This window comes from Synchiropus splendidus, chromosome 19 (genome assembly GCF_027744825.2).
Source record: "Synchiropus splendidus isolate RoL2022-P1 chromosome 19, RoL_Sspl_1.0, whole genome shotgun sequence".
Taxonomy (NCBI): Eukaryota; Metazoa; Chordata; class Actinopteri; order Syngnathiformes; family Callionymidae; genus Synchiropus; species Synchiropus splendidus.
In genome coordinates, this window is record NC_071352.1 from 17,763,244 (window position 1) to 17,788,147 (window position 24,904).

The 24,904-nt window shown below is 54.2% G+C and overlaps 2 protein-coding genes across 6 annotated transcripts in view; one reads left to right on the forward strand and one right to left on the reverse strand.

The window, feature by feature from the left end:
- Positions 1-22,868, forward strand: part of LOC128750622 (glutamate receptor ionotropic, NMDA 2C-like) — a 33,076-nt gene extending 10,208 nt beyond the window's left edge. The window contains exons 3-13 of one of the 3 annotated variants that reach the window (XM_053850944.1): positions 6,393-6,994; positions 8,438-8,552; positions 10,573-10,784; positions 12,694-12,862; positions 12,937-13,090; positions 13,153-13,278; positions 13,817-14,046; positions 15,278-15,438; positions 15,502-15,689; positions 15,787-16,019; positions 16,799-22,862. In XM_053850944.1, the coding sequence (XP_053706919.1) occupies positions 6,393-6,994; positions 8,438-8,552; positions 10,573-10,784; positions 12,694-12,862; positions 12,937-13,090; positions 13,153-13,278; positions 13,817-14,046; positions 15,278-15,438; positions 15,502-15,689; positions 15,787-16,019; positions 16,799-18,370 (3,762 nt within the window). In that variant the 3' untranslated portion in view covers positions 18,371-22,862. Of the gene's footprint in view, positions 1-6,392; positions 6,995-8,437; positions 8,553-10,572; positions 10,785-12,693; positions 12,863-12,936; positions 13,091-13,152; positions 13,279-13,816; positions 14,047-15,277; positions 15,439-15,501; positions 15,690-15,786; positions 16,020-16,798 lie in introns of all 3 variants that reach the window. The other 2 variants (XM_053850945.1, XM_053850946.1) reach the window with 2 other exon arrangements.
- Positions 15-24,904, reverse strand: part of tmem104 (transmembrane protein 104) — a 42,574-nt gene continuing 17,684 nt past the window's right edge. For 2 of the 3 annotated variants that reach the window (XM_053851040.1, XM_053851041.1), the window contains exon 10: positions 15-22,955. In XM_053851040.1, the coding sequence (XP_053707015.1) occupies positions 22,192-22,955 (764 nt within the window). In that variant the 3' untranslated portion in view covers positions 15-22,191. The remainder of the gene's footprint in view (positions 22,956-24,904) is intronic. The other variant, XR_008413183.1, reaches the window with a different exon arrangement.

The following is a 24,904-nucleotide window of genomic DNA, read 5'->3' on the forward strand; positions in this document are numbered from 1 at the left end:
CTCACTCACCTGCTAGCTTGGCTTTTAGCTCCGCAGCAGAAGATGGTACGGTCCGTCGGACACGACCGGAGGGAGATTAACGGGCCGCGGCATCAGTTACAGTCCTGCACGCGGCCGTAAATCACACCTAATAGGATCAATGACGGCCTCACAAATTCATATCTGAAGAGAGTCGAGCCAAAAGCTTTTCATCAGGGCTCGCTGTCAGCCTCGTTTGTAGCCGCTGTGATCTTGGGTGGTGGCAGCGCTCCAGAGGCCCATCACTGGGTGACGTTCCATCACCGTGTTAGCGCTGGTAGAATCGCAGCTGCTCATCATTGGCCGCCCAGAGCTGGAGGCGAGTGTTTGGTCGATCCCCCCCCGACGCCTCAAGCGCCCAGTGTCGTCTCCTCTCTGTTGGGCATGAGCCAAACACACTGACACACAACTGAGCAAGTGCTCCTCCCCAATTTTTTAGGATTCTTCAAAAGCGCGTTAAATAATCATGGCAACATTCCACGTCATGTTTACCGCTTTTTCTCACAGTCAGAAATCAGATTCAATCAGAGGCTTTTTATTGACCCTTAAAGCACTCCAAATGCTTTGTTTTCGCCCGCGTGTCCACAGCTCCGTCAACAGAGCGGATCCCCTGGAGGTCTGGTATTGAGAAGCAGCGGCTGAGACTGGCGGGGGTGTCAAAACTCTGGCCACGTGGGCGAAAACAGCGCATTTCCAGGGCTTTACTGTGAATAAAAGATGTGAGGCGCTGTCTCCAGACAAAGTGCGTTCAGCTCAAAAGTCCGACGTGAACACAAGCGAGTCGGGTTTTGGTGCTGACTTGATCCTGGCTGGGGAGCTGCACCTGGTCTATTGTGAGAGCAGCGTGGAGAAATGAAGACGCTGTGTGGACCCGTTTTCAAAACTGGTTTGGAAAAGTGTTTTTAAGCCGGAGCACCACTGACCGGTTCACAGCACCGACAGCACCACTGAACCTGCAGCTTATTATGAACATTTTCCTTCTTACATTTATTGGGCGCGGCTAATATTCCGCTGCGCTCTACAGTCCGGAAAAGACGGTAATAATGTTTTTATTTGGGGCTTTTCAAGAACAACCACTGAGACAAATTAAAGTTGGGATGTCAACAACTTTGTCAAAAGTCGTACGCAGAAAAAACCCGGTCCACTTTCACTTTCCCTCTAACAGTTTGACGGAACAGGTGATGGCTATTTCTCTCAGTTGTCAGAGTCACATGACACAACTTAATTGTGTTGATAAATGTCTGTGGAGTCTCACTCTTGTTCAGATTCCTGACTCGCTCGGGGGGGAAAAGACTTCATGCGTGGGAGCGGAACGATCTTCCAACAAGCTCATTGTGTGTTTGACATCTCAGCGCTGTGATTGACGGCATGTAAATGCTCCTTTGTTTTTCATTCCCGTAGTAAAACAACAATCGAAGGAGTGAATCACTCAGATGGCTCATTTGCATATGAAGAGCAACTTCATCATTCATTAAGAGCATCATCTGTTCCAATGCAATCGTCAGCGCATCATCCGGCGCCTCCCAGTGAATTGAAATTCATCCCCAATGACAAAGAGTCGGGCGTCTCTGTCTTGGTCCCGTTGCTGATGACTCACTGTGGCTAACGCTAACTCTGATGATGTTCAGCTGTGCTTTATTCCCAGTGGGACACGGTCGCTCGGTGCTATTCCTCGATATCGCTCGGGTAATTCCGTCCATCCTGCCCGTGCTGTCGGCGTCACTCACTCAAGAGTTGCTCTGGTTTTCACCCGTCTCCCCGATAATCAGAGCGGAGCCGCTGCATTGATTTATGGGTCGCTGTCAAAGATAGTCAACAAGGTGATGGAGCTCATTCCTTCTCTATGTCGCCGAAAGACAAGACGTGGATCTCGTAGAAGGCGACGGTGTGAAACGAGCCGATGAAGAGATTGAGGCCGAACGTCACTCGGAAGAAGCTACAGTGTTTCTACTGTCCTGACGGCTCCTGGTGACCTGGTGTTCCTCGGGGTGATGTCCTCCCCCGGGGTCTCGGCAGGTGATGGTGTTTTGAAGGCAGCAGCTACAGTCCCTTAAGTCACAGCAGAAACTAATCCTCATGCCACTATCTGCATCAAATATGATGAATGAACCAGGTGGAATGACTGCCACCTGAGCTCTTTTTGTTTGACTGTTGGGATTTAAGAGGCAACATCTGTGACGTGAGCTCAAGTCAAGCAAAGATGCAGAGTTGTTTTTTCGCTGTAGAGTCTGATTAAAAAGCTCTGACTCGACGAACCGTTTTAGCACTGAACTCGACTGCAACTTTGACTGCAACTCTTTGCTTCTGGAATTCTCAATCCTCCTCTTCTGGAAGAGGAGCGGTCCAGGTTCTCCCAACGCGCTCAGTGTGGCCTGGAGACGGAGGGGAAAGAAAGCGCAGTGACTTGGCGGTTGCCCACCCTATCGAGCAGGACCTGAGGGTCTGTCGCCGTGCACACCAGCAGAAATCAATAGGCGTAATCCCAGCTGACACGCAGGTTTGGGCCGCTCCTGTTTTTGAACCACGGCACGCGGCAGCTCCTCACAGTCAAATTTATCAGCGTGGCCATTTACTGTTAGGAATAGAAGCCATTGTTTGCCGCTTGACAGCCAAATCCGGAGGTTAAAGAGTGAAGTCGCGTTGACATTCATCTCGTGTTTGTTGGAGGGAATAAACATCAGCGTCTTGTGAGGAAATCTGACGTTTTATATTCCGCTTTTGGCGCCTCGGAGGCTTCGCCGGAATCCAAACTATTAGTTTCAGAGGGAATTATGGTAATAATAGTCAGCTGGATCCCATTAACGTGACAAACTGCCTCGCTGCGAAAAAGATGTTGCGCATAACCACCGCTGGTCTTTTTGAGGGATTTCTATGGTGTCTGTGTACGAGGGCGGGCTCTGGCCCGTGTCCCTCGACTGACTCAAGTCGGTCGCTACAGAGGGAGGAAAGTTTGGCTGAGGACAGACTTTGGGCTCATTCCTGTTCATTTGGCACCAGACTACGGTGAAGGACCCAAGTTCCAGGTCTGTATTTGAGATGTCGGTCCTGTCTTGTCTTCTTCTCGGCGTGTTGTTCAAACAAAAGTGTTAGCTTTGACGGCATGAGCAAAGTCTGTGTTTAGCCTGATGTCCTCATATGAGTGCACAAATGGCACGGCACAACCATCGTAGCATCTTTCCTTTGAGGCAGCTTTACTATTAATAGTCGAGCGTACGGCGGCTCCCGGTTGCTGTGCAGATCTGCGTGACGACAGCTCAACAGGATTCGTGCCAGCTCACTTCCTGCCGCGCAGCGGAAGCAGACATATGTCCCAGCACAAGTCAGGGTTGCTCCCAGAGCAGGACCATGTGACCAGGTGCGGTTACACAAAAAGGTTCATTGACTGCCGCGACAGATGAAGCTGCGTGCGATTGCGTCTTTGTGCCTTTGAGACGCAGATGTCCATCTTTGTCGGCAGCGGATGCTTGGACGGGCTCCAGCTCTATTGATAGAAGCGCACGGCCGAGGCTTTCACCTTCAGCTCTTTGACAGGTGGAGACGCGGCTCTCAGCGGGGTGCGACAGTGTTGCACTCCTCTGACACTCGCGTTGTCCATTTCCAACTGTCCAGATCAGCCCACCAGCGAGGAGACTTAAATGTACATCTGTTTTGGTGCGCGCACCCCACTGAATCTGCTGCCATTGTTCTGGGCTCCACAGCTGAGGCACCTCATCATGCTCATCGGTAGCTCCTCCCCTGCCGTCGTATAGGGAGCATTCTGTCACCCTCTCGTGGTCAAAGGACGAGTCAATGTGGTCGTCGAAGGCCTGTGTTAGCTTCTCAGATGTTTTAATTTCATTCCTCAACACCTTGTGATTTCGATTTGAATAGTGAGCGTGATGTTAGATGACGGTGTGATGACGTGTACTGAGCATCTGCTCTACGGCGACTCATTCGTATCTCAGACACACGCACAGCTGCCTTGTGTTCCAGCTTCAGCTCTGTGACCACGCTGAATATCCTGGCCCACACATGGCCTGTTGTCTCCTGTAAGATAGCGTCCTCGTCTGACGCCGTGAGCGCTGCCCGGGGCTCATTTGGACCATCCGCCCGGCTAATTAAGATGTTGAGATGTAATTGTCACGCCAGAGCCTCTGTGACAAATCCCGGGATTAGCATGGAGATGCATAACAAAGCGCTGCTGTTAGTCATGCTGCGGTGAAGGCAGGCGGCGCCCTGCGATTTAAATGATTTCTGAAGCAGATTGGGAGCTCCGGGAACATCTCAACTAAATCGGCGTCTGACCCAGTTGAAATGGAGTTCACCGGTGCGAACACATCATCTGTAGGAGAGATGTAGGTCTACATTGGAATAAGAACCTTTAGCTCATGCACCCATGAGTCAGGGCCGATGGGACCTCAAGGAGCCCACAAGCTTCCAAGCAGGCCATCAACAGGAAAGGGGGACGTAGTTGTTGTTCCCCAGCTGAAGTCTTCCTGGCTCCTAGGGTGTATCGGCCATTGACTTGTGAGAACGCACTATCAGGCTTTTAGCTGTGAGGGCGTCTGGGCGTCTGCAAAACATGAAAAAATGGACCCTAGCTTGGCCGCCAGATGCCGCCATATACCAGCGCAATCTGGCAGCCAAGATACGGCCAAGAATTGGATGTCCATTTTTTCATGTTTTGCGCCCTCCGAGTTAAAAGCCTGCGGACTTTTCTCTAGAACTGGAACTGTTGACAGGTCAGGATCGGATAATCTCCCGGCCCGTCTCCAGAGCGTTCCCTCAAACAATGGCGGTCCGTTTGTCCACTTTTTGTTCCCAACATCACCAGAGCCTGGGCACGCAGTGTAACCGTCCGTCAACGTTTCCTGGAACTGTCACGGCTAAAGGGCTTAACTAACTCCCTCGCACCGTCTCGGTGCCAGTTGTTGGAGGACAGATGTCCGCAGTAAAATGAAATGTTCTGGAATAAAAGCGACGCCTCTGTGTTAAAGCTTTTATGTCCGCAATCTGCCAAAATTCATATGCGCCCTGAGAAAACTTCTGTGGAGACTTGGCGCCGCATAAATATGATTAGCTTTGCAATAAAACCTTGATTAACAAGTGACCTCAGAATTGCATCTCAGGGCTGTGGGGTGTTACCTCTGAATGTGAAGGCGCAGCGCCTCCTCCAGAGAGGGATCGCCGGGCTGGGCCCTGGAACAAGAGCGGCTTTTGTCCTGTCAAAGTTCCGCAGTAGTTCTGCTTCATCTGGAGCATTTTTTTCACACTTCCTCTGGAACAGTCGCCTGACGTCTAAATGCATAAGGTGCTCATCAATCACTTTGTGGCACAACTTCTCTCAAGGACAGGAGGAGACAAGCTAAATAAGATCACAGGCCCGCGGTGCTTGACCCGCCGGCCTCTGCTGGTCCAGCGCTCCGGTGGGCCTTTGTTTGTGTTCCCCTGGCGACGGAGAGGTCAGGGTAGAGTCGCCCGAAACATTGAGCCCGTCATAACAGCGCAGGAGGGTCAGGAGTGATTCAAGCTGCAGGCGTCTATCGACGGCTTCACGTCGTGGTGACGCATCATGTCGTCACGTCGAGAGGTGAGCTTGATCCGCAGCATTGATTCATTACAGGAAACAGACATTTGGCGACGAGATCAGACTCATTCATCCTGTTACCAGGAAATGAAATTCTCCGCGGCTTCACACAACAGAATTATCTGGAGACAGGAGGGAATCAAAGTTAAAGAGTTTCAGTTTGTCGACGGGCGAGGACAGTACACGGCGGCACGCGGTGGCGTAGCGCGACTCCGACTCCTCTCAAGGTCGGCGTGTTTTCCCGCGGAGCTGCTGAGCGGGCCTAAATTTGCAAGCGTGGCTGACAGCCAGGCTGCAGGTTCGGCCGCAAAAGGAAGTGATGAATGCGTCTGCAGATGGTGTGGCTCATTCCCCTCCGCAGACTCCAGCCGATCGCCTCCCCGCGAGACTTAATGGAGTGTGTATTTACTCTGGAGAGCAATGTCGGACTCCTGAGATCCAGCGGAATATGATTGTGGCGCTGCTACAGAAGTGAAAAGAAGAAGAAGCTTGGTGAACTGCTCTCGCTGCCATCCCACCTCAGCTGCTGACTCGGGACTCTTTTTTGATGCAGTCCTCCACCAGTCCAGCGTGAGTCATCACCCCCCCGCACCTTGGGTCACCATGGTTTCCTCACCTGACGGCCATATTCATGACGTACGCCAGCTCTGTATCTCCCCAAACTCAGAGGAACGCGGGATCATACTCTTCCCCCTGAGGAACTTGCAGATGTCCGCTCTGATGAATACCAATTCTCTTCATCTGATTTCTCCCGTGTTGATGAAAATGTTGTCTGTCGCGCTTCTCTTATCTTCCTGTCTTTTTCCAGGGTGAAGGCTCCAACTTCCTGCAGCTGGGCTCGTCCATCGAGCAGCAGATCAACGGCATGTTCAAGGTGATGGAGGAGTACAACTGGGACAGCTTTGTGGTGATCACCAGCCTCTACCCGGGCTACGAGGCCTACGTGGATCACGTCAAGTCCTTCACAGATACCAGCTACTTCCTGTGGGAGCTTCAGGACGTCCTGACTTTCGACATGTCCGCCGACACCTTAAACGACCTGCGGGCGCGGAGGCTGCTGCAGCAGATCGACGCTCAGGTGCTGCTGGTCTACTGCTCTCACGAGGAGGCGCAGTACCTCTTCAGCATGGCGAGGGAGGCCGGACTCCTGGGGCCCGGGTACATCTGGATTATACCCAGCCTGGCAGTAGGAAACCCGGATATCCCCCCGCCAGAGAGCTTCCCTGTAGGACTCATCAGCATCATCACGGACCGCTGGAGAATGAGTCTGAGGAAGAGGGTGCGAGACGGCGTGGCCATCGTCGTCAAAGGGGTGCAGAGCTTCCAGAAGCAGAGGGGGTTCATTCCTGAAGGCCAGAGCGACTGCCACGTCCCGGTGAAGCACTCGGCCGCTAACCACACCTTGTTCCGGTACGTCTGTTTCCAAAGATGTGATCGCAGAAAGGCGCCTTTTATCACCGACGATAGGAAGGATAGGAGCAGTCCTGACTGGCAGTAGTGGAGGCGCCGTGGGCATCTCCTCACTCTGAGGTCCGGGGCCCCGAGGACGTTCTGTCATCGCCGACGCTGATATTCCAAAACTCCTTTCTCTCCTCCGACTTAGTGGAGCCGGTGGCTCGACTGCAGAGTCGGAGTGAAGGTGAAGGAAGACGCGCCTGTCCTCAGCTCGATAGTCAATCGTCTCTCGGCCTCCCACTGATCCAACAGCGGCGGCTGCGGGGATGATAACAGGCGTCCTCGGCTTTTAATTGGATGAGTGCAGATTAACAGATTAGAGGCTTTTCACCGAGAGGCGCAGCGCTCCACACCTCCGCTGGAGTGTCAGGTGAGGTGAGACCGGACGCCGTCTGCTGCCGAGGAGTAGACAGACTCGATAAGCCAGTCCTTAACTTCAATCACACACGCCATTACGTCCGCCTCATTTTGGGTTCCTTTCACTTTTTGCAATTCGTCACCAAAGTTGAAGCGCCGGCGCCAACTGAGCCTGGACTGTGGCCATGAAGCCGCAGCAGACCGATCAGAAACCCGAATGCCGTGGATGAAGTATCCATTAAAGTCCAGCTGGGAGTAATAAGCCAGGAAAAACACTTGGTTGAGTCTCTTCTCACCCTGAAGATCAACACACAACTCCAGCCACTTCACAGTTCAGGGGTGGGATCACTCCTGTTGCCAGGGAGTCACGGTCTCTCTCCCAGTCCAACGCCGCTCTCTGCCACCCTCCAGAGCAGAGCTGGCCAGTTCACTCTCCTGTGAGGAGCTGTAACTGTCGAGAGGCGCCATCGTCCGAAGAAAGACAGCCGTCACCGCAAAAGATGACGGGAGAGCATCCGAAATACATGCTTGAGTAGCAAGGCCAAACTGAAAAGAGTCAATGTAAGCTAGGCTATTGACAAGCGAAAATATGCCATGATATTTCATTTCATTTGGATAGAAATCAACATCACGATGGGCAAGATGTTCGAGATCAATAGGCAATGCATTGTTTTCAATATGACATTTTGAGGAACAAGAAACCCACAGAAAAATGGCCAAGTTATAGTCCTCCAACAAGAACATGCTATATTTACTGTTGAAGAGGTGGTGACTAAAAGAAAGGAGGCAGAACGATGACACGAGATCTGTTCTAGTTTGAGTCTCCGCTCCGCACTGTGGAGCAGATGTAGTTGGCGAAAGCACAGGCTCTTGGCTCGACAGGTGCAGATCTGTAGACTGTTGACGTGGCAAATGTGTCGACCTTGACTCCAATGACTTCACTAAATAAATCAAGTTTTCAGACGCAGGTCTTCAGCCATGTCGACGTTTCCTCTGGGGATCCAAGATGGCGGGAATTACGCTGGTGCTTGTCCTCCACAGACACATGCTGAATGTAACCTGGGAGCACAACGACTTCTCCTTCAACAGCAATGGCTACCTGGTCAACCCCTCCATGATCATCATCACCCTGGACCGGGAGAGGACCTGGGACAAGGTGAGAGCTAGACCGCCTAAAGAGCAGATCATGTCTACCTCATGTTGGCGCAGGAGCTAGCGTTAGCGTCCATCTTATCACCTCTCCAAAGTTCCATCTCTCCACGAGAGTGGGGGGGGGGGCGCTCAGGCGAGTCCACTTGGACTTACGGGTGATGCGTCATGTGAGGCGCCTGACCTTGGAGGACTTTGGTCCCGCCCCCAGGGACCCAGTTTGAGCTGAGCGGTCAGGAGTAATCCAATACGTTTACTTGACTGATGTCTCGGCCCACTACTGAAACTACTGATGTCACACTCTGCTGACCCTTTAGTCGTCTGTGATTCACTGCGCACGCACGCACACTCAGACAGGTGTCCCACTTCATGAATGACATGCACAAAAGCTGAATCACACAGCGATGTATCAGTTGTCTGTGACTGACAGCGCACACACTCTCTTGGTCCACACTGGCAATGCACCATGGGAATTTATGGTGTAAGGGCTTCGTCAATCTCCTGGAGTCGGCGCTTGTGAACGAGCGCCAGTGGTGGAGTGTCCTCGATGGTGAATGGGGTCTGGAGCAAACAGTTAAACGGCTCCTCTGATTCAGTGAAGCCTCTCAGAACTGGGTCTTCCTTCAGTCGGACTGTGAACCAGCAGATGAAGGATCGGTTTGATTTCATGCGGTCGGCCCGACCGTGCGGGTCTTCAATCAATGAACCGAGCTTCAAATGCTCTGCTGCCTGGAGACTCATCTGTCAGCGGTGTGTGCGAGTCAGTCAGGAGAAGTCAGGAAGATGGACGAACACGCTGACAAATGAGAGAAGAAGCCCCCTTCGGAGGTGGCGGGACATGCTCCTGTCGCTGGCTGCAGCAGCAGCAAAAAGCTGCTTTTCTCTCACCATCATCTCCTGCAACCCCCCCTACCCCAGAGAGGCGGCTGTGCCAGTCTCTCTGAGGAACGGAGGAAATGAACGGAGGAGGCAAGTTGTAGTCTTGACGGTGAGAGCACGGCTTCCACTCGGGGTGAGCTCAGTAGATGTTATGAGGACCACACAGTGGGTGACGTACTCCTGGGACGTTAAGGGGAAGCTTCCGGGTCTGCTGTCTTCACGAGGTGTAGAAGGTGAGTCCTGTCCCACCTCAGCCAGGGTAGCGGGGCCATTCTCTCCAGCGGAGCGTGATCCGATCCAGTACCGTTTCTCTGACTCTTTTGAAACACTGATCATGAAAGTCATCCATGTACCTAAGATCTGAACTAGTGGAGGAACAGCAAAGCAGATGAACGTCCGCGTTCACCCGTGTTCAACAGGGGAAGATGAAAGGAGACCAAGTCTGTTTGGACAAAGAGCAAACCCCTCGAGTCCAAGCCGCAGCTGCTGTTCATTTTTGAAAACCACAGCAAACGTGTGACATTAAAACGTAACAAATTCTGTTTTGACAAACGGCCTCCTGCTGACCCACTGATTCGGTGTGCAGATGAGCCGTGTTGACATGGAAGAGAAGGCCACATCACGGTTAGCATCCCTCCGTCCCCTCGGCGCCTGCGTGGGACGGGCCCGGGCGTCCGGTCAGGTGGTGACTCCCCGCGGTGGCGCGGCGCGCTCCATCGTCCTTCTCTGCCTTTGAAGTAATGGACGCCAGCTAATGAAGGGGTCACGGCTCCGGGCGCCAGGGAGCTTGAAATGTTTCATTCCTGCCGTTAATTGTGTATTCAGCTCATTTCCTCCCGACGTCCAGCTCAAATAAGCCAAGTGGTGATAGCGCCGCCGGCGCAATTGCTTTCTTTGTGTAATTGCTCTCCTCCTTCCCCGCTGACCCAGAAATCAATTTCCCCCTGAAGAGAGAGGAAAACTCCGCGCGCTGCCGCGGGTGCACAAATCACAGCGCTGGCCCATAACCACATCGACCGCCAGAAAATTGGGGACAACTGTATTAAGATGTGGGTCTGTGATAAGCAGTTGTGATCTGAAACGCTGGAGAAAAGTCTTATCGCTCCTGAAGACATGATTCATCAGCACTGGTCCTCTCTCGCCTCAAGGTGGGGAACTACGAGATGGGCGTCCTGCAGATGAGGTATCCGGTGTGGCCGCGCTACGGCTCCTACCTGGAGCCCGTGTCCGACTACAGGCACCTGACGGTGGCCACTCTGGAGGAGCGGCCCTTTGTCATCGTGGAGGCCGTGGACCCCGAGACCGGCACCTGCGTCAGCAACACCGTTCCGTGCCGCCGGCAGTCCAACAAGACGGAGGCGTAAGTCACCACACGCGAGGACGGATGGCAGCTGCGCTTGATCTACTCGGTTTCTCCTTTCAACACGCCACACCACTGGTGAACTGATTCAGATTTCATTTGAAGGAATACAGGTTTTCTCATGTAGACGCCGCACTAAAGCAGTCACTGAACATTTGAGCTGGGAAAGACAAAAGGTTTCAGAGATCAGGAGCGAGCCTCAGCACTTGGCCCGGAGCACGGGTCTGTTTTAGTTTCACTGCTGACATGGACAGACCCCAGCCATTCTGAACCACAGGGCCCATGGTTCTTCAGCGTTTAAAAATAGTTTGATCTTGTCTGATGACATTTGTTGTATCTATAGTTTTATTTCCCATTTTCTCAGCATCAGGTGTATTTCTTTTCTTGTTCCTGACTAACCATGACTTGAGCCTGCTTCTGCTGCTGTGTCAGCAGTTGAAACATGGTCACTGAATACGAGTGAAGTCAAGCGTGACCTGAGGAGTTCAGATGTACGAACTGAATGGGCCGCGGGCCTTTCTGTTCCCCAGAACCCCTCACGTCTGAGGTGGAATGACAGCCATTGAAATGGGTAACAATTTATTGAGCTAAAGTGAGTTTTCATGGTGACTCACAGTCTCGTGAGACTTCAAGTTTGGCGGGACATTTTTGAAGCTGAATTGTGTTGGTTTCAGGATGAGCAGTGTGTCATGTGACCGTGAACCTCAGGTGCGCCATCGCTTCCATGCCAATCGAAGGGATTGATCTACTTCCGGTGTGCTCTCGTGGCCTCATGGCAGCCAACGTTCTCAGCTCTGTGTGCATGTGTGTGTGTGTATTCTGGAGAGGGCCAGTTGTAGCACTGACTTGTGCTGGAACTAAGATGAGCCTGAGCGTCTTCCCGGAGAGAAATGTCCTGGATGATGGCACCTCAAGTCTTCATGTGTCCACCTGAATTGATGTTGTATTCCACTGGTGCCATGGCGCTCCAGATGAAGAGGCTCTTCCCCACCATTATGAGCACTCAGCCAGGTGAGCTGTTCATCAGCCTCTGCAGCGTCACCCCGTGACCCGACCAGGGAAACGAGAGCATCAATGGAGTGCTGCCATTAGAGCCAGCCATCCGTCCATCCCCCCCCCCCAGCTCCAGTGTTGGCACTGCTTCTCAGACTCTGGCAGAAACAAATGAGAGCGGAGAGCTGTCGACCCCGCCAGTTAACGCTGTCATACGTCAGCCGCTTCCAATCAGAGGGAGGCTTGACCTCAGTAAAGTGCCACTGGCAGCCAGCTTTCTGAATGTTAATGTTAAGTGTTGCCTCCCTGCGCTGCCGTCTCAAGGAAGACCCGCCCACTTTGCACTGTGTTTCCACACGGGCTCATCGATTTATCTGGTGCAAAGAGTCATTCTTTGGTGTGTACATGCATGTACACCTGTGTCTATAGATATATCTATAGATCGATATGTCATTTGCGTATTTTAGTCAACGGAACAGCAGCAGCAGGATATTCACTTTTCCTCTCCACAGTTGTGTCTCATCTATAATTAGTGTGAAGAACAGAAGTGAGGTTTGAGGTGGGACGTTACATAACGCCTTGAGCACCGGCAAGAAAACCTGTGAGAAGTAGCTGGCAGAGCCGCCCGCCCGCCCGCCCGTGTTGGTGATCCATTTCTCTCCGATTTGTTTTGGCCATGCAGCTGTCAGTCCATCTGCTCGGGCCGTGACACCGAGCACGAGCATCAGACACTCTACTGTGTGCAGCTGAGGGCGGCCGCGCGTGACGTCATCCGTGCGATGTCACACGCCGCCGTTTTTGTTCCCCGTCTATTGTCGCGGTTCATGCCAACTGTCTCACAGAGACGACGGCGACTGAAGCCTGTGGCTTTTGTGACGTGGAGCTGGAAACCAAGCGTGTTGGTGCTTGTGTCCAGCATTGTGGGTCACACGGAGCCGTACACCAAGCTGTGCTGCAAGGGCTTCTGCATCGACATCCTGAAGAAGCTGTCCCGCACCATCAAGTTCTCCTACGACCTCTACCTGGTCACCAACGGGAAGCACGGCAAGCTGGTGCGAGGCATTTGGAACGGAATGATTGGAGAGGTGAGACGTGCCCCGAGGGGAAGCTGGGATGAGAAAGATTCAACTTCTGACATCAGAGCTTTGTTCTTGCTCAGGTGTTCTACAAGCGAGCGGACATGGCCATCGGCTCACTCACCATCAACGAGGAAAGGTCGGAGATCATTGACTTCTCTGTGCCGTTCGTGGAGACCGGGATCAGCGTCATGGTGGCTCGGAGCAACGGCACGGTCTCGCCTTCTGCGTTCTTAGGTGAGAGACGTTCACCATGGTCACCGTGCAAAGCTCACCGACTCCCCACTGGCCCCGCCCAGAACCGTACAGTCCGGCCGTGTGGGTCATGATGTTCGTCATGTGTCTGACCGTGGTCGCCATCACCGTCTTTGTCTTCGAATACTGCAGTCCGGTGGGCTACAATCGCAGCTTGGTCAGTGCCAAAGGTCAGTACCGGCTCCTTCCACATCCGCTTGTTAGCGTCTGCCTTCTCAAACGCTTGTTCATCGTCATCATCGCGTCAGTGATTTCCATGCAGATTTGCTCGCCTGCAGTGGGAAGGAATAAGAGAATAGGTCTTTCTCCCGTCTGCGAGGACGAGGAACACGTGAAGCCTAATGACCTTCATTTTAGAATCAATGGCTGGAAAATTGAGATGCTGCACTTTCATCTCGCCGCCACGCCGTCTATATAATACCTCATCGTGGGTGACAAATGACCAGAGGCCTTTTCAATCTGGGCTTTTCTCATACGGCGGGAAGGGATCGAAGCAGAGGACGCGGAGAACAAGGACGGGCCTGTGGGCCGCCGCCGCCGCCGCCACAGCAGCACGTCAGTCAGCACTCGGTAGATGTGGTTCCAGCTAATCTGCAGCTCATTTTCTAGGGAGGTCTGGTCTCCGAACACTCTGTGTCGAGGTCATGACTTCTGCAGAGCATCCACGCTCTGACTTCTTCACCACCCCATCTGCGATTTCCTCCCCAGATCCCGGCGGTCCCACCTTCACCATCGGGAAGTCCGTGTGGCTGCTGTGGGGAATCGTCTTCAATAACTCCGTCCCCATCGAGAACCCCAAAGGAACCACCAGTAAGATCATGGTGCTGGTCTGGGCCTTCTTCGCCGTCATCTTCTTGGCGTCCTACACTGCCAACCTGGCTGCCTTCATGATCCAGGAGCAGTACATCGACACGGTGTCGGGCCTCAGCGACAAGAAGGTGAGCAGAGTCGCCCTCCGAGTCTGTGAAGGTGGACAAACCCAACAATCCTGCATCTTCTGACCCAGTAGTTTCATGAGGCTAAAACAGGCACCGCCTGAAAAGCTCTGGTGTCAGAGGACGCTGCCGTGGTCATGTGATCCGGACGGGAGGTGAAGCGAGGAAGATTTGAAAACAGTTTAAGTGGTGGAGGTGAAATTGAATTACATCCTTTTTGGTTCTGAAAAGCCGTAAAAGGGGAAGAAAAAAAAACCATCAATGGATTTCCTCTGCAGACGTATGATCTCATTCACATCTCTGTGGCCCGAGGAAGCGTTTTACTGCCACGAGGAAATCCATGTTCAACTGTCAGCACAAGGAATGATTTGTAGACTCTCCGCTCGCAGGCGACTGAGGGGGATTAAAGAGGCATTTGAGGAAAAGACCAAGCTGTCGGCCGCTCATTACAATTCTGGCAAAGTCATCGACTCTCATCTGCCTCTGCCTCCGCTCTGTCGCCGAGGGAAGGAGGCGCTTGGTGAGCGGACCCTGCGCTCCGGTCACGCGGGGTGACCTGGCTTGGGAGCCAGGAAGAGCAGCGGGGGTCACATGTGGGCGCTGTAAACACCAGGCGCGCACATGTCACCCACTCCTCTGTTGGGTTAGGTGACGTCTTCCTCGGCGCCGCGGCTCCGGCTCAGAGAAGTTGACTTCAGAAGCATCCCTGACTCCGTTAAAGCCCCAGATAAGAGAAGTCCCGACGGTCGCCCCGTCGACAAAAGAGCCGACAGAAGGCCAAGACAACAAGTTTCCAAGTTCCCTTCCTCCACCGTCCGGGGAGCCTCTTGACCCTCTGCTCTCCCCCAAAGCAGCCTCTCTGCTCCTCCTCCCTCTCTGGGAGGGGAATATGCAGGAGGTGAATGAAAAGCCAAGGAGTCAGATGCATTTCCTGCCTCATCATCACGCTGGAATAGCTACACAGAGAGAGGCGAGCGGGAGATGAGCAGTTCACCGAGGACACGCCAGGGATCCTGCAGCCTTCAAATGGCCTGCTGAGACATGATGTGGGCTCCACCCACAGTCTCTCATGGAGACCTGAGCTCTCAGACTATACGCCCTCCGTGTGAACAGAGCTACACAAAACAAGAGCTTCCAGTGACGTCATACTGTCCTGCTAATGCAGAGGTGCCGATCCTCATCCTTCCTCGGCTTACGCTACTCAAACTTTAAAAGTATGATCTTCTGTCTGCAGTTCCAGAAGCCACAGGAGCAGTACCCTCCTTTCCGCTTCGGCACCGTCCCAAACGGCAGCACTGAGCGAAACATCCGGAGCAACTACCCGGAGATGCACGCCCACATGGTCAAGTACAACCAGAAGGGCGTGGAGGACGCGCTCAACAGCCTGAAAACCGGGTGGGTGACCGCTCACGCAGCGCCGCCGCGGCTCCAAGGTCCTGACCGTGTCGCTGCTTCCAGGAAGCTGGACGCCTTCATCTACGACGCGGCGGTGCTCAACTACATGGCCGGGAAGGACGAGGGCTGCAAGCTGGTGACCATCGGCAGTGGGAAAGTGTTCGCCACCACCGGCTACGGCATCGCCCTCCAGAAGGATTCCCGCTGGAAGCGACTGATCGACCTGGCGCTGCTGCAGTTCCTAGCCGACGGTGAAGCTCTCGCTTCAGTTGCCACCGGAATACGAAGGCTGCAAATCAATCGAAGACAGGGTGACCTTTGACCCGGGCTGGTGTTTGTCATTTCCAGGCGACACCCAGAAGCTGCAGACCGTCTGGCTCACGGGAATCTGTCGCAACGAGAAGAAGGAGGTGATGAGCAGCAAGCTGGACATCGACAACATGGCGGGCGTCTTCTACATGCTGCTGGTGGCCATGGGCCTGAGCCTGCTGGTGTTCGCCTGGGAGCACCTGCTCTACTGGAAGCTCCGCCATTCCGTCCACAAGTCGGAGCGGCTGGACTTCCTGCTCGCCATCAGCAGGGTACGCTTGAGCGCCATTTCTCACCACGCTCTTCTTCCTCTTGTGTTTTTCTCATCCCCGTGAAGTGCACCTCTTTGGTCCTGCTTTCTCCAGCCACCACGCTGCAGTCCTGTACATTATGCTGGCTATTTCCACCTTAGGTCACACATGTATAGAGTAGAGTTCTAAACTCTTGTTGGCAGGCGAGTCCTGCTCTCTGCCGAGTTCCGTTTTGACACTTTTTTGTGTTTGAAGTGGCTGCCCTCAGTGACATTTGGGAGGGAAATATCGCAGGGAATCACAGGGAAACATAAATCACTCCCTGCATCGACGCCTTCCCGTGACACGTCATTGTTTTCACCTCGTTGACTCGCCGTGTTAATGGTTCCCCTGGACAAATGTAATCACCAACTGATCAAAGTTCATCACAGAGAAAATGGGATGGATTCGAGCGATCGGAGTAGAAGCCACTGAGGCAGTGTGATGCACCGGCATCTGAACTGAGACGAAACAGCTGTGAGGAAAACACTGCAGCTCCAGTGAGTCTGGTCGTTGTACGTCCAGTTGCTCCAGATGAGATGAAGTCCCAGTCTCACGCTTGGGTGACCTGAAGTGGACTGAGCAGGTGCGGGACGGCTTGGAGCGTTCAGTCCAGCCGCGCTGCAGCGTGACCTGCTGTACTTGCTTGGCCAGGTGTCTCTGAAGTCACAGGTCCCTGCGGCCACGGCTGGACTGGAGACGGGGGCAGGGCCGTCCCTCTAGCTGCTGTTCTGCTGCTCACGGTCTGCTTGTCCTTGCAGGGCATCTACAGCTGCTTCAACGGTGTGGAGCACACCGATCGCAGCAGCAGCATGCAGAGTCCAGACATCACCACCAACTACTCGCAAGCCAACATGCTGAAGATGCTCAAGACGGCCAAAGACATGGTGTCTTCCGCCAGAGTGGAGAACTCTCTGGACAACGCCACCAAGACCATCGAGAACTGGAGCAGACGAGGAGCCGAGAACGTGCGGACGGGCCTCTCTCCCAGAGTGACGGCCACCGACTTGAACCACGGTCGCCTGCCTTACATCTCCAGCATCACTGACAACCACTCGCCGTACCCCCAGAGGGCGCTCACGCCGACCTTCCCCGTTCCTTACGGGGACTCCGCCACTCAGCCGCTGCTGGACAAGCCTCGCGTGGTGACCCGGCCCACGCCGCTCCGCTACACGCTGCCCGCTCGCAACTCCTCGCACATTTTGGAGCGGACTCTTCCCATCTCCAGCCTCAGCAGCCCACATCTCGCCATGGGTGGTGACGCCGCCTCTCCCGGCACAAGCCTTCCTCACCACAGACTCTACGTGGAGAACCCGGCCAGGCAGCCCGCATCCTCCTTCCTTCCTTACAGGGAGGTCCACACCCCCAGCATCTACCTGGAGCACAAGGTTCCGCTGAGAAGAAAGTTCAGTTACCCGCCTGACTGCGTGAGCCGGAGGAGACGGTCCCACAGCTACCTGTTCTCTGACGCCCTGGAGCCGAGGGGGAAAGACGACTACGACGAACCACGGGCTTGTCTTGCGGAGCTGAGAGCCAACCACCTGCTCAACAACCAGGCCGCAGTCGCTGGCCCTTCAGGATTCTACCCTGGCGGCAGCTGCAACTCCTGCATGAAGTCCTACCTGGAGCCCGACTTGGATGACATACCTCTGCTGGGGAAGGACAAACTCAACCGCCGGGCCTCCTTCCTTAAAGCCACGTGGGGTAACGACAGGATTCGGCAGGCGGACGAGACCAAGCCTTCCGCGTCCGGCCGCGGGGACGTGCCAGATCTCTTCCCCAGAGTGGTGCTCGCCAGTTCCAAGCCGCACAAGCTTTACGGCAGTCTGGGCCACAACCTGTCCTGCTACCCCTTAGCTGCCGAGCCCGCCTACTTGGACCCGGCCCACATGGGCTCCTATCCTTACAAGCAGAAGGTCAAGTATGCCGACTCCGCCCAGCTACCCTCCTACCGCGAGGCCATCTTGCAGAATGCGGCCGCGTTACGACGCTCGTCCTCGACCCTGCTGCACAGACACTACTCCTCCTACCTGAACTCCTACACAGACTCACCCGTGTGTGTGGGGCCGCCGGCCCAGTTCTACGAGGCTTCGAAAGACGTGTGCCACTTGTATCCCTGCACCAGCCGCTGCTCAGACAACACGGCCATGCTTCCCCGTGTGGGCGGCCGACTGGGTTTCCACAACAATTTGCTCGGGGTGTATGAGGGATCAGGCAAGCGGGACGAGCCCGGCAGCCGGGAACGAAGGCAGGTTTTGGTGGCGCGCAGAGTGAACAGTCCCTATGTGCCAAAGCCATGGGGCAGGGTGTCCAGCCTGGAGTCCGAGGTCTGAGCTGTGCCCTTGTCAGACCCCCGGGCGGTCGGACTGCGACCCCTGTCCGCATGTCTCCCAGCCTTTGGTTCAAGCAAAAAGTGAAACTCCACACCGCTAGTGTACTTGAGAGCGCGACTCTCCACTCTCAGTGCAATAAACCGCCGGGCAGCACGAGAACGACTGCTGAGACTTTTCACGCCAAACTGGACTGACTCAAGTATTTATGAAGAATTTAACCTCCTGATTGTTAACTAAAGGACTTTTGAACGCTGTGCAACTGAGGAAGACTGTGGGAGACGATATACTCCAGCCTCTCCACGTGACATTCATTTCCTCCTCATCGGCCCTTTTACGTTAGTGAGTCACGCCATCATTTGGAGCCAAACCCACAACAAAGTCTTCCAGGAAGTCGACCAACTCAGCTACTTCTTTTACGCAGAAACGCGACGTTTTTATCAGCGACTCAAATTACGAAGAAGACCTCATCTGTCGTTCACTTTCTTAAAGCATATTAAAGTATTTAAAGGTACAGTGGTGAGTTTTTCAGTGTCTGATTCGCGAGTGGATCACGTGCAGCTGACAGTGACTTCAGTGATATGGGCGAGTAAATAGACTGAAGTAAAGTTGCCATGGTTTGGCATCACTTCACTGCTGAGTCCATCAGGGATCAACCGGCCTGAAGCGTCATCAACATCAAGCAGAGAGCTTCATGCTGAGTGCAACAAAAGGCGCCAGCATCACCATAAAAAGCATGTCAGGCAGTGAGAGTGTGATCACGCCGGTGTCACGTGACGGCCATGAAGAGGAGCCTGGGGTTGGACAACACAGTTACCAGTCCGTAAGTCAAACCGAAGACATGAGAAGGCCGGACACGATCTTTATTCACGGCCAAAACCCAAACGTGAGTGGAAAATGAGCTGACACGCACGTTGCTAACAGCCACTCGAGGGCAACACACACAAACAAGCAGCTGTTTTATTCATGAGCATATGGACGGTGACGGCCGCGAGCCTGGAGTCTGACTTCATTTCCCCTCTCCACACTCGCCACTAAAGCCAGGGTCTCTGGAAGGCCACCAATTTTGGTGGTTGACCACTGGCTTCCTCACCAGGGCTGGACAGCAACACAACCGCATGAAAGCTTCCACACACAACACCTTGGCAAGTCAAGACAGCCGGAGAATCTGCTCTCCAAGAGTCCAGTACCATCGCCTTGTTTCATTCACTCTGCGATGAAGGAGAAGACGGACGCGGCGCCCTCGGCCCCGAGACGAACCACGGCGTGACGGCGCTTATGTATTCTGCCCCGCGCCTGGAAGTGATGAGGGCCCGGCTGATTGCCGCCGGGATGATAAATGATTCCTGGCGCTCCGATCGAAAATATCATTCCTTTGTGCAGGGCGAGCGACTGGAGCGTCTGCAGGCAAAACGGACGACGCTGACAGTAGAACAGGAGGATGAAAGAGCAGCGCCGCTTTCATGTCGGAGGGGAGAAGAGCAGCCCGTCGTGTCGGCTGCCTCTCTCTGACTGGCTGGCCACCGCCACCATCTGGAGCCTGTTTCCAAAACCAGCCACTGGCGTCATGCGACCGGTGATGAGCTCCTGGTGTGGCGGAGCATCGCGCTGGTGTCTCCACGTCAGGCGAACCCTCGCCCGAGCTTTCTGTGCTGACGGAGCTCATTTGGATGAATCCTCCCAGATCATTCTTCGGCGAGCGCCTCCGGGAACCACTTTCAGATATATATTCAGTGAGTGAAGTTCTCAAGCGCTGACTGGTTCACGCCAACGATCAGGTTCAAGGTAAAGGCTCTCTCCACCGAGGAAGCGTCCCAGAGCAAGACGTTCTGCAAACCCCATCTTTTTTTGGTTTTGTCATTACTGCGCAGAAAGTCCGTAAAATCCCGCCCAATTCACTGCAAAAGTAGCCAAGACCAGCCAGAACAATGTTCCACCCACCTACTGGCGTGCGTTTTAAAAGTACACGGATAGCAGTCAAGAGCGTCACAAAGAATGTGGTGCGTATCAAACAACCTCCAATCATTTTTGACTTATTGATATTTGCAAGAGCTGCGGTCAAAATTGGAGAAAAAATGTTGGCCAAGTTGTTGGCAAGTTTACAGTTTGGTGGACGTTCTCATATTCTGTGCGCTTCACCACGTGCTGACTTGCCACAAGGCGCGTGTACGAGACGTACCTTCCTCAGCTGCTGCAGCTCTGGTCCCGGCCACGTCTTGACTGTTCCTACTCTTGAAGTAGGGACCGTCTCACCACGTGACGGCGGTGGATCCAGGTGGAGCAAAAAAAACAAACAAACAACCGTTAAATAAATACGTGTCTCTTTGAGCAAACAGGCGACATTCAAACACCACCTGAAGGCCTTTCATCCCACAGCCGAGAGAATGTGGATGAGAACAATGGGTCAGCTGCTCCTCCACCGCACGGACGTCACGTGGCCTTTGGTGATAGAGAAGCACAATGGTGTGAATGATTGAAGTCTGTCAGGATGGAACGTTGACTCGTGAAAGAGCTGAGCCAGAGCGCTCATCTTTGACTTGCAGTGGAGCCGCTGCTTCTGCTCACAGTGAGAGGCAGCGGAGGGTGAGTGATGGTGATGTGCCGGACGTGAGCTGGCGTTGAAGGATCTGGCCTCTGATGAACTGAGGAGCCAATAAAAAGAATCCAAGAATTCGTGGTAACAAATGGACGGGACGAGTGGTGGAGCGAGACCCCATCTCGCTCGCGAGTCTTCTGTCAGACTCTGATTTACTCCCTCCATCAGTCTGGAGGCAGAGCCCGGCCAAACTGGGGGAGGGGAGGCGCGGCTCAATCTCACGTCGGTGTTTACTCGGGCGCTCTGGTTTCCGCCCCAAGACAAGCCAGAGGGAGGATATGTGAACAAAGACGCACACAGTCAGATGAATCCCTGCCATATATACTGTACCCCACACTACACTTCCAACACGGTCGCACCTGCAACAGGATTTGAAATGAAATGTCTCGTCATATGAGACGTGAACGTGACGCCAAGTCACAGCCGTCATGCCACAATCCAACAGCAGGGCGGCGACTGAAGCCACGCACCGTGTCGCTCCGACACACCAGTTTAAAATGTGAATCCTTTACACAAGTTTTTAATTTTTTGACAAGTCAAACAAAAAGGCGAGGTGGCGTGATTCACGGGGGCAGGAAAAAAAAAAAACACAAACCGAGCCACAGATTGAGACAGTGATGTGGAGAAGGCACAATCCTCATCATCCTCCCCACAGATGAAACACGTTCAGGTGTCAGTCAAAGTCAGGTTTTGTTCCAAAGAGCAGCGGAGATCTGGGACCTGGAGCAACAACACGGGATTCCACTTCCACATGACAAAAGAGTGAAAAGAATCTGAGGCAAGGACAGAGGTTCCACCAGACAGAGGTCCATGAAGAAGCCCAGTCAACTCGCAACTATTTTCACACGAGAAGTAAAATGGTCATCGGAACCATGGAATTCAAATTTCAGATCAGAGGGGGACTTGACACCAGATGGGTCGACAACATGGGAAAAAAAACAGCCAGACATCTATTGGCAAATGGCTGTGATTTAGTTGTGGGTTTTGTTGACAGTACTGTTTGTCTAGGGTCACTTCAGGTCAACTTTTTGGGTCTGAAATGTTCTCAACTGCAAGGATGAGTGTGGTGTTATGGATCCGAAGCTACCACGAGAGTGATGTCAGGGCCAGTTCTGTTGGCGGTCGCAGCTGAAAACCATCCCTCCGCTTCCTCTTCACGAGTTCTTTAGCCGCGCATCGGCCGCGGTGAGTTCCGGCGGCTGTCCAGGCACCAGTCGGGCGGGAGTCCTCATTTCTTGGTTTCGTTGAGGATGATGTTGGCGGTGACAAACATGAGGCAGAAAACGGCCCACATCACGACGAACCACACCCAGAAGGCGTGGCGGAACGGCGAGCGGTGCTTGTTGATGGCGTCCCGGCCCATCACCGGCTGCACGTGGCGCCGGCCGTAGTGGACCAGCAGCGCCGGGACGATGTACTGGATGCCGGTGCCTGCGTAAGAGCCGGTGATGCCCACCAGGGACTCCAGGTTGTGGGTGCAGAACGCCACCAGGATGGGAGGCACCAGGGTGATGAGCGGGAAGACCACGCGGTCCACCACCCACGGGTAGGTGCCGCCGTCGCGGTGGAAGAGAGTCTTCCAGTTGTTGCGCAGTGTGACGGCAATGATGGGGAAGTTGGTGCTGATGGTGAAGACGGGGAAGAGGCCCAGGAAGTAGCGCAGCACGGGGAGGTCCAGCACGTCGCAGTTGTCGGTGAAGTTGAGCGTGTACATGTCGTGCAGCAGCGAGCTCTGGAAGCAGAAGATGGCGGTGAAGGAGAGCAGCACGTAGAAGCCCAGGATCAGGACGTAGTCGGCCAGCACCAGGACGCCCACGCGCCTCTTGTTGGCGATGGGCGTGAGGAGCGACGGCAGCGAGTGCTGGCACATGAAGGAGTAGACGCAGACGCCGAAGAGGTTGGGCACTCCGGAGAGGTCGGCGGCCGGCGGCCGGCCCTCGCCCCGCCCTTTGCCGATGCGGATCAAAGCCAAGATGATCATCATGGCGAAGGCTGGAGGACACACAACCACAAATATCAGTTGGACACATTGACTCAACTCATGCAGCTGGTGAAGACAAATCTCTTCCTTCTCTCCTCACAACTCTCCCGCAGGAGAGCGTGACCAAAGGCGGAGGCAGAGCGTGTCATGTGACCGCGGCCCTGCCGCCCTCTCCCAGCCGGCGTGACCGCAGGATCCGTCACAGCGCCCCCTACGCTGCTGAGGCGTGACGCTCAGGTGATTGTTCCGGCCCGCACCTCCACGCCTCCCTCTGCTCCCGACGCCACAGCAGTCAGGGGACTCTCCGGGCGCAACTCAGCTCTGACCTTCTGTGAAGACCAGCAGGCAGCGGACCCGCGTGGGTCCGGCAGACCCGCATCTGGACACGTGACTTCCCACTGTTGCCTTCAAAGCTCCGCCCACCTCTGGGGCCCTTCTTTCAGGCTCAAATCTGGATTTGAAAAACCATTTCAAACCGGTCTCCAGCTGTGCAGCGACTTCCCACCCTCCTGCTCAGATGTTGGATGAGGAAGAGAGGAAGGTCATTGAGGAGCCCCTGAAGGTCAGACCTCTGGGATCGTGCTGGAGGTCCACTGTGTTAGTCAAGTGCTGGACCTCCACGGCACCATCCAGGACTGGCTCAAGTCTTTCTCTCAGAGGAGCAACCTCCCTCCTCCTCCTCCTCCTCCTCCAGGATGGATGACCTTTCACCTCCCACTATCTTCTGCTCATTAACTGGCTCCAGGACTTTGCTGTGTCGGGGGGCATTTAATGCAAGGTGACCCCCACCACAGGTGACATGACTCAGCAGCTGCTCATTATGTGCTGCGTCCGGCTCCATTTCTGCCACGGCTGAGGCAAACGGCTGCTCCCGCCACCATCACAAAGGGCTCAGAGACTGGGCTACAGGTGGAGGTCAGACTGGTCATCTGTCACTCCGGAGCCAGTGCAATGATTCGGCATCCTGAGGATCATGTGAGGGATGGACACCAGCCACGATCCACGCAATGACGACGCAAGCGTCGTGACCTTGACGTGACCTTGCCAACTTCATTAGCACAAGCAGCAGGTGACCTCTGCTTTTCCTTCCCGCTCCACCTCATGTCGCCCAGCGACCATCATGAGGTTCCACACGCTCAGCAATGACTGCAGCTCACGACACACTGTGTGTGTTCTGCCATGACTCCTGCGTCTCCTCACCATCTACATACGAGGAGCAACGGCGGAGCACAGCGAGAGACAGAGAGCACAGTGACACCTGGTGGACTGACGATGAACTGCTGCTCTCCAGCAGTCCAGGTCAGAAGCAGAGTAGCGCTTCCTGAGACTAAAAGGTCAGGAACCAGCAGCAGTCTGACTTGCATTCTGTTGGTGCTCAACTGGTGCTGTGAGCCTTCAACACTAGAAACGCCTCAAGTCACGGGTTCAATTCACATATGAACCAAATGAGTCAGAAGCCGAGGCGGTGATGTTAGAAGTGCAGGGAGAAAGAGAGGAGAAACCTAGCAGCACTGCTCATGTCACAGATGTGGAGGAGCAAAGTAAGATGTGGGGGGTCCGATGAGCCGCACCACCAGGAGGTTGCAGGTGCAATTGCACCACACTGTGACCGGTGGCAGGAGCCTGAGTAGAGCCGCGGGTTCTGGTCTCAGGTGGATAACAATCAGCCTGGGTGGAGGACGGACGTCAGGATGATCAGTGAAAACGTCTGGTCAGCCGCTCCGGCGTGGAGGTCCTTGAGCGTCCCGGGCTGGTTTCCTTCAAACTAACTCTTCTGGACCTCTGAAGTGTGGCTCTGCTCTTGGCTTCATTACCAGCAGCGAATATTTCACCGCCTCCCCCGAGTTGCAGCTCGCAGTCGCCATGACCTTCACCAACAATCTGTGGCTGTTTAGAGCCGTGAAACCCCCTGAGCTCTTCAGGACCCGCTGTAATGTTCCCCATTAGAGGGAGGCATCTG